Consider the following 18531-nt stretch of genomic DNA (forward strand, 5'->3'; position numbering starts at 1 on the left):
GGTGGTCAGCATCTCAATTACCTGCATTTTTAACTAGGTCAATGGATGAATGGATGATTACTATATTACTGTTTAGGCTGTAAACCAGTAGAGCCAGAATTAATTGCACCATCTGCAGTGAACTCTTTCAAGAGACGACTTTGAGCTCACTTTCAAGAGATGACTTTGAGCTCACCGGTGCGTGTGTTCATTTCTATTTGTATCCAGGCGGTCAAACCGTGAGCACCACCGACTCGTCCGCCAGTAACAGAGAAAGTGTCAAGTCTGAGGATGGCGACGACGAGGAGCCGCCTTACAGGGGTCCGTTCTGCGGTCGCGCGCGAGTCCATACGGACTTCACGCCGAGCCCTTACGACACGGACTCCCTCAAACTGAAGGTGAGAAATAATTAACGCTTTTATTTGCACTAAAACCTAATTGTTTTGTCAAGTTTACCAAGTACCACCTTCAAATATTTGTTTTTGTTAGTCTTATCATAATTTAATTTCATTTTCATGGTTTTAATATAACTGGAGTTTTATTTGTTGAAAAAAACCCTGGTGGTACCCCTGTAGACCAAAGAATAAACGGTCCAAACTTTTTCCACAGATGGCCACAAACTGAAAGGTGATAGAATGCACAGGGTTACTTTTATGTAAATATTTTTTTCATATACCGTATTTTTCGGACTATAAGTCGCAGTTTTTTTCATAGTTTGGCCGGTGCGACCTATACTCCGGAGCGACTTGTGTGAAAATATTAACACATTACTGTAAAATATCAAATAATATTATTTATCTCATTCGCGGAAGAGGCGAAGAAAATGTCAGCAATTGCCACACACACGTCAACCAATAAGAATTTGGCGGGGGAGGATCATGGCAGAAGGGCATTGTGGGTCATGGGATGTCAACTGCTATATGCTATACAGTTTATGCCGCTGCCATAACTATTAAAATGGATCATTTCAACGTTGGCGGTAACTTATAAAAACGGAGAAGGGCTGAACAAAAATGGCACCGAAAAGGAAATACTGTACTGCAGATTACAAGCTGGACGTAGTGAAATATGCAGCAGAAAACGACAAGAGGAAGCGACCTTTGGGGTTGGCAGAGTTGTTTAGAAGCGACATCGAGGAAGAAGATTTCATGGGATTTATCGATTAGGAGTGACAGATTGTTTGGTAAACATATAGCATGTTCTATATGTTATAGTTATTTGAATGACTCTTACCACAATATGTTACGTTAACATACCAGGCACCTTCTCAGTTGGTTATTTATGCGTCATATAACGTACACTTATTCAGCCTGTTGTCCACTATTCTTATTTATTTTAAATTGCCTTTCAAATGTCTATTCTTGCTGTTGGGTTTTATCAAATACATTTCCCCCCAAAAATGCGACTTATACCCCAGTACGACGAATATATGTTTTTTTCCTTTTTTATTATGCATTTTCGGCCGATGCGACGTATACTCTGGAGCCTTTTATAATCCGACAAATACGATAACTATTTAAAGATAAAGCTTTGTCCTATTTATTCAGATCAACATTGTAGCTTTTGATCCTTTCTGCTCTATTTTCCAGTTTATTTGTATCTATATATATTATGTACCAAGTGCCGCACTTTTGGACATCCCTGTCCTAAACAAATGGAGCATGCAAAGTGGAATATACAGTATGATTGTGGCCTTCTAGTTAGGACTTCAGACGTGATGGCCTCCTTGTTTTGGTCACTTTTCAGCACGGTGATGTGATCGACATCATCAGCAAGCCACCCATGGGCACCTGGATGGGGCTGCTCAACAACAAGGTGGGCACCTTCAAGTTCATCTACGTGGACGTGCTGAGCGAGGAAGAGGAGAAGCCCAAGCGGCCGATGAGGAGGAGGAGGAAGAACAGACCACCCAAGCCGACGTCCGTGGAGGAGCTGCTGGAGCGCATCAACCTCAAGGTGGGATGCTCCACGTGCCAGACCTTCCACCGCAGTGCACAGCGAAGGACAAATATTTGACATGGTGTAGTCATGGAGTCACTACAGTGAAGCGTAGAAGAAGATAAAATGGAAGAAATTACAGACAAGCTGAGATATTTTAGTCATGGCAATGACACATTACTCATAAACATGAACTTTGGACAGAACCACATAAAAAAAAGGTCACTCATACTCGCTAACAAGCTGCATGGTAACATGCTTTGTTGGATGTTATGTACCCCGTCCAAACATTACCAAAATAATTTTTAGTTTGTTTATAAAAAACAACCCAGATTTTCCGCACTATAAAGTGCACCGGATTATAAGGCGCACCTTCAATGAATGGCCTATTTTAAAACTTTGTTCATTTATAAGGCGCATAGAATAGATGCTACAGAAAGGCTGGGGTTACGTTATGCATCCTTTAGATCATGGGTGTCAAACTCTGGCCCGCGGGACAAATTTGTCCCGCCGTGTAATTTCATTTGGCCCTTGAGGCAATATCAAATTAACATTAGAGCTGGCCCGGCGGTATTATACAGCGGCGCTGCCGCTGTAACACTGCATTCACCGCTAATACTCATACGTGCCAACCCTCCCGATTTTCCCGGGAGACTCCCGAAGTTCAGTGCCCCTCTCGAAAATTTCCCGGGACAACCATTCTCCCGAATTTCTCCCAATTTCTACCCGTACAACAAAGCCTTTAATGTCCGTTACAAATACGTGCCACACTGTGTACCCACACCAAACAAGAATGACAAACACATTTCGAGAGAACAGCCACACTGTAACACAACAAAACAAATACCCAGAACCCATGGCAGCACTAACTCTTCTGGGACGCTACAAGGACCCATTGCAGCACTAACTCTTCTGGGACGCTACAATATACACCCCCGCTCCCGCCAAACCCCGCCCACCTCAATGTTGTTTTATTTTGAAATTTATTAGCCTGTGGAAGTACTTAATGTTGAAAAGTTTAAAAAAAAAATTATTTTAATTTTATTTAATACACCATTGATATTTTTTCCTTTGTTTTTTGAAAGTCGATTTTACACCTAACATTATATAAGTGTTGCTTGTTCCATATTCAGTGTTAAAGCAAATCAGTGTAGCAAATTGAGCAACAATTAACATTTTATTCATGCACTTTCTCTTGCTACTTCAAGGCTTGAATGTTTGATTCATTAATTATTGTTATTTTATTTTCAAATTTATTATTAGCCTGTGGAAAAAGTATATTTTGATATTTACCTCAGAAGGCTGCAAATAGAAAAGAGGCATTCAATTTTAATTACATTTTTTTTTGTATTTGATTTGCCATTGATATTTTAAAATTATTATTACTATTATTTCAAACTTGATTTGGCATGTCACTATAAAGTTACATAAGCCTTGCTTGTTCAATATTCAATGCAAAACTTTTTTGGGTCCCTATTAAAAGGTCAATTTGTTCAACCTCGGCCCGCGGCTTTGTTCAGTTTTAAATTTTGACCCACTCGGTATTTGAGTTTGACACCCCTGCTTTAGATGGAGTTACGCTAAAGGGAATATCAACAAAACAGTCAGATAAGTTTGATTGATTGATTGATTGAAACTTTTATTAGTAGATTTCACAGTTCAGTACATATTCTGTACAATTGACCACTAAATGGTAACACCCCAATAAGTTTTTCAACTTGTTTAAGTCGGGGTCCACGTTAATCAATTCATGGTAAGTCAAACTTTATTAAAAGCAGCGTTCTGACCACTCCGTTCACTCCCAAAATTAATAAACAGCTGATTTATTATTTTCCCCAAGGTAAAGTCAGTGACGTGGTATTTTGTTTATCTTTTAACAACAGCAAGGTACAACATGTAGTGCAACACCTACAGTGGGGCAAGAAAGTATTTAGTCAGCCACCGATTGTGCAAGTTCTCCCACTTAAAATGATGACAGAGGTCTGTAGTTTTCATCATAGGTACACTTCAACTGTGAGAGACAGAATGTAAAATCCAGGAATTCACATTGTAGGAATTTTAAAGAATTTATTTGTAAATTATGGTGGAAAATAAGTATTTGGTCAACCATTTAAAGCTCTCACTGATGGAAGGAGGTTTTGGCTCAAAATCTCACGATACACGATTCATTCTTTCCTTATCACGATCAATCGTTCTGTCCCCTTAGCAGAAAAACAGCCCCAAAGCATGATGTTTCCACCCCCATGCTTCACAGTAGGTGTGGTGTTCTTGTGATGCAACTCAGTATTCTTCTTCCTCCAAACACGGCGAGTTGAGTTTATACCAAAATGGATACATGGATGATACAGCAGAGGATTGGGAGAATGTCATGTGGTCAGATGAAACCAAAATACAACTTTTCTGTATAAACTCAACTCGTCGTGTTTGGAGGAAGAAGAATACTGAGTTGCATCCCAAGAACACCACACCTACTGTAAAGCATGGGGGTGGAATCATCATGCTTTGGGGCTGTTTTTCTGTTAAGGGGACAGGACGATTGATCCGTGTTAAAGATAGAATGAATGGGGCCATGTATCGTGAGATTTTGAGCCAAAACCTCCCTCCATCAGTGAGAGCTTTGAATGGTTGACCAAATACTTATTTTCCACCATAATTTACAAATAAATTCTTTAAAATTCCTACAATGTGAATTCCTTGATTTTTTTTCACATTCTGTCTCTCACAGTTGAAGTCTACCAATGATGAAAAATACAGACCTCTGTCATAATTTTAAGTGGGAGAACTTGCACAATCGGTGGCCGACTAAATACTTTTTTGCCCCACTGTATATTACATAGTGGAGGGGAATTTTTCCCCGATTCAATAAACACGTAAAAAACATTCTGATACTGTTATGGGAAATCAAACGTTAGTGCAATCACAATATAGTAACACTCGAAATAGTGCAAAGCAATAATATATCAATAACTCAACGTTTATCAAACGTTAATGTGACACAACACACAAAATAAACATGTAAAGCTCACTTTATTAAGTTATTCCTCATCCACAAATCCCTCAAATTCTTCTTCTTCAGTGTCCGAATTAAACAGTTGGGCAAATACGGCATGCACTTCTCGTCGAAGTCGTCATTAATTAGGTCAGTGTCGCTGACTCTATTCAAGGCTGTTCAGTGACAATGTTTGCCTTCCTGAAAGCTCGGACCACACTCTGCGTCGTGAGCGTGTCTTAATAGGAGCCATTCTGGGGTCTTTACATAAACACAAAAATGGAAATGAAGCGGCACGCCTTGCGCAGCATGCACCGTGCACTTCTTCTACGGGGGAAAGTAAAGTCGGCGTCTGCTTACCGTTGTTGCGAGACCTGTTGTGGCTCAATATTGGTCCATATATAAGGCGCACCGGATTATAAGGCGCACTGTCAGCGTTAGAGAAAATTGGAGGTTTTTAGTTGCGCCTTATAGTGCGGAAAAAACGGTAATTTTGCTTGCACTGACTCATTTGGTGCTCACGTGGCCTCGCTGTGTGCACGCGATATTTATCTCTACACGTGCGGCGTTCCCCCCTTTTGGCACTTAGGGGCCGGCATTAAATACACGGCCGCGGCAACTCACCTGTGTGAAGTTATTGCAAATGCTAAAATAATACTCCATTCTTTTGTGATGTAAAACATTCCGTTTGTGCCGTGACAGTTTTTAAGTTATTTTAAAATACATTTTTTGATTAGTGACATCATCCAGCTCTTCAACCTTGTCAAAATCACCCCTAACTTGTCCCATTCGTTTGTGTAATAGTTAGACAAAAAAATGTTTGCAGCACAAACGACTTGGACAAGTTTAAAGGGGAACATTATCACCAGACCTATGTAAGCGTCAACCTTGATGTTGCAGAAAAAAGACCATATATTTTTTTAACCGATTTCCGAACCCTAAATGGGTGAATTTTGGCGAATTAAATGCCTTTCTGTTATTCGCTTTCTACCTAGGTAGTCAGTCCGCCATTTTCTCAAACACATTACAAACATCGAGTCTAATCAGCTCTGTTATTTTCCGTTTTTCCGACTGTTTTCCGTACCTTGGAGACATCATGCCTCGTCGGTGTGTTGTCGGAGGGTGTAACAACTCGATTAGGGACGGATTCAAGATGACTTACGTGGAGTGTGCTTCGATTAGCACGGCATGCTAACATGCTATTTAGGCTAGCTGTATGTACATTTGTAGCTATATTTGCATCCAGCCTTTCCCTCCACCCACATTTAATGCCAAACAAACACTTACCAATCGACGGGAGGGAGGGACCGCTTTCTGCTTTCAAGTTTGGCCCTGGAGTGTGAATGTTAGTGGTAATGTTGTCTGTCTATTAGTGTTGGCCTTGTGATGAGGTGACGACTTGTCAAGGGTGTACCCCGCCTTCCGCCCGAGTACAGCTGGGAAATGCTCCAGCACCCCCCGCAACCCCGAAGGGAATAAGCGGTTGAAAATGGATGGATGGGTTCTATAGAAACAAAAGATTCCACTGTGAGCATCACTGGTGACACATTCTATGGGTGTCATGTCGACAGTACCTAGCATTGCTTTGCAGTGATTTGTGTCAAGGGCAGGCGGCGTCATGCATTTTAAACAATTTTCTCTGTCAGCGTTTTCTCGCCTGTCAAAGTTATTTTGTGAAGAGTTTCAGCTTTTCAATTACCGCGTGCCTCCTTTTGTTCCCAACTAGTTCCCACCTCTCGCTGTTGGTTTGTTTTCACAGCTGCCTTGTGATAACTTGAGTTGTATGCTTGTCAACAACGTAACGTTTTGAAGTGAGCTTCATCAACATTGCCTGCCAGTCGGAAGAAAAACAATATTGACATTAGTTGGCTAGGAATGAGTCAGTAACTTTTCTGTTTAGCTTCGATATTTTCTTGTTCTCACGAGTGCTTCCCAGTTTGCTGATGTTGTAGTCTGTCACGTTTCTTGTGCGCAGGAACACATGCCGACATTCCTGTTCAACGGCTACGAGGACTTGGACACTTTCAAACTGCTAGAGGAGGAGGACCTGGACGAGCTGAACATCAAAGACCCTCAACACAGAGCTGTGCTGCTCACCGCTGTAGAGCTGCTGCAGGAATATGACAGTAAGTTGCCTGGAAAACACGCCCTGACCTTGGTTTTATTAACAAGGGAACACTTAGAATATTTAAAAATATACTAAACTTCTCAAAATTCAGCTTTATGGTCCATTTTTATGCAAGAAACCATATTTGAAGCCTATTTGTTCGTTTTTTTCATTTGTTACCTGGCATCAATCAATCAATCATCCATCCATCCATTTCCTACCGCTTATTCCCTTTCGGGGTCGCGGGGGGCGCTGGCGCCTATCTCAGCTACAATCGGGCGGAAGGCAGGGTACACCCTGGACAAGTCGCCATCTCATCGCAGGGCCAACACAGATAGACAGACAACATTCACACTCACATTCACACACTAGGGCCAATTTTAGTGTTGCCAATCAACCTATCCCCAGGTGCATGTCTTTGGAAGTGGGAGGAAGCCGGAGTACCCGGAGGGAACCCACGCATTCAATCAATGTTTATTCATATAGCCCTAAATCACAAGTGTCTCAAACGGCTGCACAAGCCAGAACGACATCCGCGGTACAGAGCCCACATAAGGGCAAGGAAAAACTCAGGACCCAGTGGGACGTAGATGTGAATGACTATGAGAAACCTTGGAAAGGAACGCATATGTGGGTGACCCACCCCCCTCTAGGGGAGACCGGATGCAATGGACATCGAGTGGGTCTGACATAATATTGTGAAAGTCCAGTCTATAGTGGATCTAACATAATAGTGAGAGTCCAGTCCATAGTAGGAGACCATCTCGAGCGGAGACAGGTCAGCAACCCCGCCCACCTCAACCTCCTCATGCTCTCTCAGGGAGAGCGTGTCCCAAATTCCAAGCTGCTGTCTTGAGGCTGGTTAAAAAAAATAATGCACTTTGTGACTTCAATAATAAATATGGCAGTGCCTTGGGGCGGTACAGCTCGGTTGGTAGAGTGGCCGTGCCGGGAACATGAGGGTTGCAGGTTCGATTCCCGCTTCCGCCATCCTAGTCACGTCCGTTGGGTCCTTGGGCAAGACATTTTACCCACCTGCTACCAGTGCCACCCACACTGGTTTAAATGGTTGGACGGCGTGGCGAAGTTGGTAGAGTGGCCGTGCCAGCAATCTGAGGGTTACTGGTTCAATCCCCATCTTCTACCATCCTAGTCACGTCCGTTGGGTCCTTGGGCAAGACCTTTCACCCTTGCTCCTGATGGGATCTGGTTAGCGCCTTGCATGGCAGCTCCCGCCATCATTGTGTGAATTTGTGTGTGAATGGGGGAATGTGGCAATACTGTTAAAGCGTTTGGGCTCCTTAAAAAGGGGTAGAAAAGTACAACCATTTACCATTTAAATGTAACTTAGATATTGGGTTTCACTATGTAAAGCGCGTTGAGTCACTAGAGAAAACCGTTATATAAATATAATTCACTCCACTTCACATGTTGGCATTTTTTTCCCATAAGTTGAGTAGATTTATTTTAGAAAACTTTGTCACATTGTTTAATGCATCCAACAAAATTAGGCATAGTAATGTGTTAATTTTACGACTGTATATATCGAAATCGGTTGATATCGGAATCAATAATTAAGAGTTGGACAATATCGGATATCGGCAAAAACGCCATTATCGGTCGGACATCTCTAGACAGGATCATCCAATTTTTCAGTCTGGGGCAGCAGAAACACTTTTTGGGTGTTTTATACGGCAGAAACGACACATTTCTCAACACGGCTACAAGATTTCCATAAAATAACTCCACCAGTATTGTGTGTCCGTGTTTACTGGTCTGCATGACAACCTATCCAGAAGAAAATGACAAGTATGATACATTGTGGTCATCTACTCTCATACGTATGTTTTTTTTTTCATCACTTTTAGTCATGAGTTTGATCATTTTATGTGAGAAAAAGGCTGACTTCCCCCCGCGCCCTCCCCATGTGTCTCCAGGCAGCAGCGACCCGGAACGTGGCGGTCTGCCGGCCTCCCAGGAGAAGCTGCTGTCCGACGGTGGAGGTCTCGTGGGAGACTCCCCGCGGGACTCCGGGTGCTACGAGAGCAACGAGAACCTGGAGAACGGTAATGATGGCTACACTCAGACTTGACCACCGGGAGTCCTAAGTAAAATCGAATATCCCTCGCGGCACGGCGACTCCATTCCTACTACTCCACACCCCCTCCACGCCTCTGCATTCCGCCTACCTGGGCAGGAATACCGCCACCTTGCTTTTAAACCCTCAATCTGTCCTGCTCTACTCATGACATTCTTTTTCTATCCCCCATCACTCTTTCCATCCTTGTAGGCCTTCAGTATCATCAGCGCCAAAGCCCACTTGTGAAGGAGCCCGGCCCCAGACCACTAAGCCTGGTCTACCCCACCATGCTGGGGGTCTATGGCCAAAGGGAGAAACCCTCCCCCGTGCACATGAGAACAAACTCTCTGCCAAACGAAGGATTCCCAGCTCTGATGAGAGTACACGAGGGGGACGATTACGAGTATTTTTGCTAAATGTACACAGCTTGTCTTTAAAATATATTTTAACACACGCAGCCGTCTTGCATCAGGTGCCTCAAAGCAAATATTTATTCAAATAGAGAATGTGTCAGATTTATTTACAGTACATTTAAATAGTGCTCTAGCTCTTTGCTGATCTGATTTGCTTCCAAGAGTGTACAAAGTGCGGTCGTGTGCGGCCCACGGCACATTCAATTAAAACAAAAACAGAAAAACACCCCCGCCATAACTCATTAATCACTGCTCTGTCGCCCCTGATTATTGCTTTCCATTGTATATATTGGCTTTCAGGCTTGTGCAAAATTACACTTTTGACGTTTCAATTCAATTCAGTTGAAAAACAGGATTTTGAATTGAATTGGAATTACAGGACGTGGAATTAAATTATTTGAAATTCCAATACATTCTTTTTAGCCAAATAACAAAAGGAATTTGTCACACTTAGCAAATGTTCTGCCATAGATATTAGAAATAGTTTACTATTCAATTCAATACCAGTTACCTTCATTTTAAATACTTAAAAAAAGTAAAGTATTATGGAAATATTTTTTCCACCATTTTTCATTAAGTTGCATCAAACTGCAAAAAGCAATATCTGTATAAATTGTGTGTGAATGCCTAAAAGCTAATTGTTAGCATGCTAGCGAGATAGCGCCAAGTACCAATATCAATGCCTTGTCACGCCAAATTTCTTCCCCCCTACAAAAACCTTCCCCCCCCCCCATTTACTTCCGGGGTCATGATTAATACAGACGTTTTGTTAATGCTATATTATAAAAATATAACGCTATATTATAAAAATACAGATGTTTTGTTAACGCTATATTATAAAACAAATTAAAAAACAATTTACAAACACAAGCTATGGGATGACGCATTTGCTTCCGGGTTCTTCGATTTACTTCCATTTTAGTTCTGCTTCCTTCAGTTCCAGTTGTAATTTTAATTCTACTTCCTGTTTGCAACCTCAATTCAAATTCGTGGAATTGAATTGAAATTCGGAAGACATTCTCAATTCAATTTGGAATTTTTAGCGCAAATCTGCTGGGTTTTTTTTACGTGTGTGGGTGTGTGTTAGCTATGATTATTCTGCCACGATGAAGATTTCAATTGTGGAATTAAAAGCAAAAATCTCCCTCCCCCTGATTAAAACCCAATAAAGAAAGTGCTGCTTGCTCTTGTTTTCTCTTCATTCTTCTCTATACAAACTAACGTTTTCACTTCACATTCTGCATTTTCTCTTCAGGGTTCCACAGTGCTAAGAGTACGAACAATATGTCGCAGAGTTTGAAGAATAGATTTGACAATTTGAAGTAGAACGGGGCATGTTTATACATCATTTGTAGCCATAATATCACTGTTGATCCTTGAAGGGTATGATCAGTAGTAATCCATGTCATGTAATCACTTTTCCTGTTCTTGCATCAAAGTCCCTCTCTCCGTATCGCTCTCCTACTCAATATCTGTCCTGTGTTAAAAGTTATTAGCTTTAAGAAATGAACCACAACAGTCAAATGACAGACTGAATGCAAGCCTTTTCATAATTCTTCTCATAAACGTTCTCCATTTTTTTAGCATTATGACTTCTTGTAAAATAGCTGTTTGTCTCATTTCTGGTCTTTTCCATAGAAATAAGTTTTTCCGTCAATGTTACAAGCTGTAGAAACATGTATTTTTTTCCTCACTGAATGAATATTTCCCTCATAAAATTCCATCTTTTTAATACCGTACAGACCAAAAGTTTGGACACACCTCATTCAATGCGTTTTCTTTATTTTCAAGACTATTTGCATTGTAGATTGTCACTGAAGGCATCAAAACTATGAATGAACACATGTGGAGTTATGTACTTAACAAAAAAAAGGTGAAATAACTGAAACATGTTTTGTATTCTAGTTTCTTCAAAATAGCCACCTTTTGCGCTGATTACCTTTTCGCATACTCTTAGCATTCTCCCGATGAGCTTCAAGTGGTAGTCACCTGAAATGTTTTTCACTTCACAGGTGTGCTTGAAGCTCATCGAGAGAATGCTAAGCGTATGCGAAAAAGTAATCTGCGCAAAGGGTGGCTATTTTGAAGAAACTAGAATATAAAACAAGTGTTTTCAGTTATTTCAGTACATAACTCCACATGTGTTCATTCATAGTTTTGAGGCCTTCAGTGACAATCTACAATGTAAATAGTCATGAAAATAAACAAAACACATTGAATGAGGAGAAGGTGTGTCCAAACTTTTGGCCTGTACTGTATATATATATATATATATATATATATATATTTTTTTTTTTTTTTTGATTAATTTTTCTCATATTAACATTTTATTTTTGTACATTTTACGAGTTGTTCCTTTTAACTCTACAGTATTTGTTCTTGTAATATTACAATGTCGTTTCCCTTGCACCTTCAACTTTATTTTATATATCTTATTTTGATTTTAATATTTGCCATTCATAATTGTTTGTCATTATACAACTACATTGTCATTTTCATAATTGCATGACTTATTTTTTTAATAGTATCACAACTCTTTTTCTCGTAAAATTGTGACATTCTTGCGTAAGGGTACAGCTTTGAAAAAATTGCCTCATAAAATGACTACTTTTTACACGCCAACATGACTGTTGTCATAGTAAAATAAACTTTTTTTATCATAATTTTTTCAAATTAAATGTAACAAAAAATATATTTCCAAATTCTGAGTGTATTAACTGCAAACATGATATTCGTTTTACTATTTATGTAAAATTGCATTTTCCTTGTATTGTTTTAATGATATGTCTTTAATTCGATTTTAATATTTAATATGACAATTGCATTGTCCTCATACAACTTCATACTCATTGGTTTGTAAAATAATGTTTAAAGTTGTGACATTTTAGCATCATATTACAGCTAGTTTGCAATTTTCACTTCAAATGTAACAATCCACTCTTGTAGAAATGACTTGGACTTAGACTAACTTTAGTGATCCACAAGGGAAATTGTTCCACACAGTAGCTCAGTTACAAATGATGGAAAGGGTAAGGATGGTAAGGATAGTGCAGGTGTAAAGTAGACTAAAAATGTACCATAGTAGCATTATAGAATACAACATTTATGTAATATTTACATATTATATATACAGTATAGGGCAGCACGGTGCCTCACAATACTAGGTTCGATCCTGGGCTCGGGATCTTTCTGTTTGGAGTTTGCATGTCCTCCCCGTGAATGTGTGGTTCTCCTCCGGGTACTCCGGCTTCCTCCCACCTCCAAGACATGCACCTGGGGATAGTTTGATTGGCAACACTAAATTGGCCCTAGTGTGTGAATGTGAGTGTGAATGTTGTCTGTCTATCTGTGTTGGCCCTGCGATGAGGTGGCGCCTTGTCCAGGGTGTACACCGCCTTCCGCCCGAATGCAGCTGGGATAGGCTCCCGAACGGGACAAGCCGTAGAAAATGGGTGGATAGATATACAGTATATAATATATACTGATATATTAATATATTGTATCATATTTTTATAGGTATGACAACGTTATTCTCTTAAAATTACGTTTTCCTTGAATCACAATTTTTATTTAGTATATTTTTTTAAATGATTTTTTTCTCCTTAAACGTCGCATTATTGTTTCTGATATTTTTGGGGTAAAATATAACTTTGTCCTTTTTTTAAATTTCGTTTTTATTGCCCGATTGTAGCTGAGATAGGCGCCAGCGCCCCCCGCGACCCCAAAAGGGAATAAGCAGTAGAACATGGATGGATGGATGGATGGATGCTTTACATTCAAAATACATTCTCATGATAAAAAAAAATATTCTCAAACGTTTTTAGTTAATCTTAGACATTTATGTAAAATGTTAAAATTAACATTTGTGTTAAAAACAATTTTTTTCTTTTAGAAGTACGGCGTTTTCCTTGGACAATGCTCGTTGTCATAAAATGAACTACAGCATTTTCTCTTTAAAACCACAAATTTTCTAGTAAAATTGCAAATTTTTCCTCCTAATATTCCTGCTTTTTTTTTTTAAGAATTACACATTAATAATGGAATTAAAAACGTTTATTTCGCTCGTAATCACAACTTTATTTTTGTTGTTTTCATGTGTTTTTTCGCCACTTTCTTTTCTGAAACACCCCTTGTACTCGAGGGAGGAAAAAATAAAAGACTTGAATCTGATCTGAAGATACCCTCACCTAGTGTCACATGACTCTGTAGTAGTAGTAGCAGTCAACAAAAACATTTTTATTTGTTCCATTTGCTGGGCGCCGTTTAGACATTTCATTGTCTGGAACTTCGATTTTTCATCTCATTCAAATACTTTGGCTGTTGTCACCCGGTAAGTTGCTTCAGCTTTTCATTCTAGTGTCAGACCATACTTGTTGCCATAACAACGTCTTGTAAAAGTGACCACTTGTCCTGTATTTTTAGTGATGTCTCGTAGAAGTTGGCTGCACTATACAATCAGGGAGTTCTTCTTGGAAGTCATTTTTGTTCCATTGCAGGTAAGAGCAAGAAGACGTCCCGTTCCGGTGGCTCTTCCGCCCGCCAGTCTCCGGACTATCCCACACTCCCCATGACTACTTCCAGTGAGGCGCTGCAGCAGGACAGCAAGAACCAGCGCACAAAGTTCCCTAAAAGCTTATTCAGCAGATCCTCCCTGAAGGCTTTCAACCTGCTGGGGCTCCGCAAAGCCCAAAGACATTCGCCCGTCGGGACCAGTCGGAGCTGCGAGGACCTGGATGAACCCTTCCTGCTCACCGCGTCGTGGAAACGCTCCCACTCTCTGGGGGACCTGCACTGGGAACAAAGGACGGACATGGAGGTTAAAGCTCTGGACGCCAGGAGCCCCATTAAGGGTTCTCCAAGGACTTCACCAGTGAGTCCAAAACCGAGGCTTGACAGACCACCTGTGCCCTCGCAGTTGCCTCTACGCCCGCCCTGCCCCACCAGCCAAGCCCCCTCCCCTCCAGCGCCAACCTCAAGTCCCCCTGAGTCCACCCCAGGTAATGAGAGAGTGCTTCGGACTCATGCCAAAAAGCCACCAGTTCCGCCTCCTGTCCCCGCTAAAAAGTCCAGAGAAAGACTCGCAAACAGTCACTCCCCCCTCTCCCTGCCTTCTTCGCCATCTCCCACGCCTTCCCCGACACGCTCGCTCACCCGTTCCCAACCGAGCAGCCCCGTGACTCGCTGCAGCGTGAGCGCCGCTCCGCCGCCGCTGCCCGCCAAGACGCCGAGCAGCCCCTGCCACGCCTCGCCGTCCCCCGCAGGAGAGGACGCGGGCGCATCGCTGCCGCCCCCTTGGCTCTCCGACCTGGGGAGCAAGGTGGCCGTGTCCAGGAAGGTGTCCCAATCCAAGATGAGCCCTGACCTGCTCACCCTGCTGGAGCAGCGACTGGAGGCCGAGGGCATCGATCTCACGGAGGAGCCTTACTCGGACAAGGTAAACAAAACACAAACTGTCGATTTATTTTTTACACATAAACTTCCCATTTATCTGGCTTGAGGGAGCAAATACTCTCACTCGTATGACACTTTTGTGCTTTGACTTTGCGTATAATTTTAAAGGCCTACTGAAATTAGATTTTCTTATTTAAACAGGGATAGCAGGTCCATTCTATGTGTCATACTTGATCATTTCGCAATATTGCCATGTTTTGCTGAAAGGATTTAGTAGAGAACAGCTACGATAAAGTTCGCAACTTTTGGTCGCTAACAAAAAAAGCCTTGCCTTTACCGGAAATCACCGACGATGACGTCACCCGTGTGAGGGCTCCTCACAGCCTCACATTGTTTATAATGGGAGCCTCCAACAAAAAGAGCTTTTCGGACCGAGAAAACAACAATTCCCCCATTAATTTGAGCGATGATGAATGATTCGTGGCTGAGGATATTGATAGCCAAGGACTAGAAAAAAAAAAGGCGATTGCATTGTGAGCGATTCAGATGTTTTTAGACACATTTGTTAGGATATTTCTGGGAAATCCCTTATCTTTCTATTGTGTTGCTAGTGTTTTAGTGAGTTTAACAGTACCTGATAGTCGGGGGGTGTGTCCACGGGTGTCTTGACGCCAGTGTCTGAGGGAAGTTGACGGCAGCTGCATGGACGGCGCAAGCTCCGCAGATCTCCGGTAAGAGGCGACTTTTTACCACAATTTTCTCACCGAAACCTGCCGGTTGACAAGTGGTCGGGATCCATGTTTTTGACCGCTCTGATCCATAGTACAGCTTCACCTCCGGGAATTTTAAAGCTTCCCACCTCCATCTTTCTACTTTGACTTCTCCATTATTAATTTAACAAATTGCAAAAGATTCAGCAACACAGATGTTCAGAATACTGTTTAATTGCGCGATGTGAAGAGACGACTTTTAGCCAGAAGTGGTGCTGCGCTAATATGTCCCCTCCAACTCGAGACGTCACGCGTACTCGTCATCATACGCGTCATCATTCCGCGACATTTTCAACAAGAAACTCCGCGGGAAATTTAAAATTGTAATTTAGTCAACTAAAAAGGCCGTATTGGCATGTGTTGCAATGTTAATATTTCATCATTGATATATGAACTATCAGACTGCGTGGTTGGTAGTAGTGGGTTTCAGTAGGCCTTTAAGTCATCCTGCTTATTCCTCTCATGCAAGGTGGCGGTTAACTATAACAACTGAAGTTATAGCATACAGTCGTAGTCAAAAGTTGACATACACTTGTAAAGAACATAATGTCATAACTGTCTTGAGTTTCCAATAATTTCTACAACTCTTATTTTTTTGTGACAGTGATTGGAGCACATACTTGTTCGTCACAACAAACACTCATGAAGTTTGGTTCTTTTATGAATTTATTATGGGTCTATTGAAAATGTGACCAAATGTGCTGGGTCAAAACTTTACATATAGCAATGTTAATATTTGGTTACATGTCTCTTGGCAAGTTTCACTGCAATAAGGCGCTTTTGGTAGCCATCCACAAGCTTCTGGTGGAATTTTTGACCACTCCTCTTGACAAAATTGGTGCAGTTCAGCTAAATTTCTTGGTTTTCTGACATGGACTTGTTTCTTCAGCATTGTCCACACATTTAAATCAGAACTTTAGTAAGGCCCCACCTCCATCCGGGCTGATGATTTTAGGTTGTCCTGAAGAATTTGGAGGTAATCCTCCTTTTTCATTTAAAAAAAACATTCATGAAGTTTGGTTCTTTTATGAATTTATTATGGGTCTACTTAAAATGTGAGCACATGTGATGGGTCAAAAGTATACAAACAGCAATGTTAATATTTGCTTACATATCCCTTGGCAAATTTCACTTTAATAAGGCGCTTTTGGTAGCAATCCACAAGCTTCTGGTTGAATTGTTGACCACTCCTCTTGACAAAATTGGTGCAGTTCAGCTAAGTTTGTTGGTTTTCTGACATGGACTTTTTTCCTCAGCATTTTCAACATGTTTAAGTCAGGAATTTGGGAAGGCCATTTCAAAACCTTCATTCTAGCCTGATTTAGCCATTCCGTTACCACTTTTGACGTGTGTTTGGGGTCATTGTCCTGTTGAAACACCCAACTGCGCCCAAGACCCAACCTCCGAGCTGATGATTTTACGTTGTCCTGAAGAATTTGGAGGTAATCCTCCTTTTTCATTGTCTTATTTTAAGCACCAGTTCCATTGGCAGCAAAACAGGCCCAGAGTATAATACTACCACCACCATGCTTGACGGTAGGTTTGGTGTTCCTGGGATTAAAGGCCTCACCTTTTCTCCTCCGAACATATTGCTGGGTATTGTGGCCAAACAGCTCAATTTTTGTTTCATCTGACATTACATGGACAAAGATAAGACCTTCTGGAGGAAAGTTGTAGAAATTATCTGAAACTCAAGACAGCCATGACATTATGTTCTTTACAAGTGTATGTAAACTTTTGACCACGACTGTATATGCTCACATTTTGGGGAGTCCACAAACAACTTTTTCACTTCTGATACGATACCGATATTAGAGCTTTGTGTATTGGCCGATACCGATATTAAACATATATATCCACATGAATCATAGTACATAATTGTATTATTTTCTCGTGTGGAATGTTAGAAAAGGCTTGAAGAAGTGAAATGACCCAAACAGAACAATGGTAGGTATGAAAAACACTGACCTGTTAATTGCTAACCGTCTGGAATGGGCTTATGCTGTCTTCAAATTGAAGTGGAGGGGTAATTACAATTTGCTCAAGAAAGCATAAACATCACCAAAGACAGCACACACCCTGGCTTCCACCTGTTCCACCTGCTACCATCAGGTAGGTGTATCAGAGCCAGAACAAACAGGCTCAATGACAGCTTCTTTCCCAGAGTTGTCACCATGTTGAACTCTAACTTATAATAATAATAATTCACCCCTATACAATATCCTGCCCTAATACCCTACTGTGCAATACTACCCTTTGAGTGCAATACATCCGACACAGATTGTTATTTATTACTTCGGTACTCTTGTCTTGTTCTGTATATTGTACAGTATTTTGTATTTCTATAGTGTTTTGTATATTGTACAGGATTGCTTATCATTTTTATTGGATAGTAGTCTGTTTATTTCAATTGTTGGTTTTTCCTTTATTACCTCTTCTGTTATTTATTTTACCCCATATTTGTTCCCACAATCGCACCTTAAATTGGAGTCTTTAATCTCGTTATATGCAAATAATGACAATAAAGTTTATTTTAATCTATTTTATTCTAATTAAAGTACCAATGACTGTCACACACACACAAACTAGGTGTGGGGAAATGGGTCCTCTGCATTGGACCACACCTAGTGTGTGTGTGACAATCATTGGTACTTTAATTACCCCTACACTTCAATTTTAAGACAGCGTAATTCCATTCCAGACGGTTAGTAATTAACAGTAATTAATAAATTAGATTTTTGACATGACGCAGTAAATTTAATGATGCAGACTCGTTTATTACTGGCTACTTTCTAATATGCTTCTGCTTTGGAGACTTTATATGTGGAACTAATATGTAACTATAATTATTTAATACTTTTATT

At 40.9% G+C, this 18531-nt stretch overlaps 1 protein-coding gene across 7 annotated transcripts in view; it reads left to right on the forward strand.

Moving 5' to 3' along the window:
- Positions 1 to 18531, forward strand: part of sash1a (SAM and SH3 domain containing 1a) — a 528217-nt gene that overhangs the window by 495417 nt on the left and 14269 nt on the right. For all 7 annotated transcript variants that reach the window (XM_061900590.1, XM_061900591.1, XM_061900595.1 and 4 more), the window contains 5 exons: positions 208 to 377; positions 1726 to 1935; positions 6882 to 7032; positions 8951 to 9079; positions 14003 to 14940. In XM_061900590.1, coding sequence (XP_061756574.1) covers positions 208 to 377; positions 1726 to 1935; positions 6882 to 7032; positions 8951 to 9079; positions 14003 to 14940 — 1598 coding nt within the window. The remainder of the gene's footprint in view (positions 1 to 207; positions 378 to 1725; positions 1936 to 6881; positions 7033 to 8950; positions 9080 to 14002; positions 14941 to 18531) is intronic.

Source organism: Nerophis ophidion, linkage group LG05 (assembly GCF_033978795.1).
Source record: "Nerophis ophidion isolate RoL-2023_Sa linkage group LG05, RoL_Noph_v1.0, whole genome shotgun sequence".
NCBI classification, from domain to species: Eukaryota; Metazoa; Chordata; class Actinopteri; order Syngnathiformes; family Syngnathidae; genus Nerophis; species Nerophis ophidion.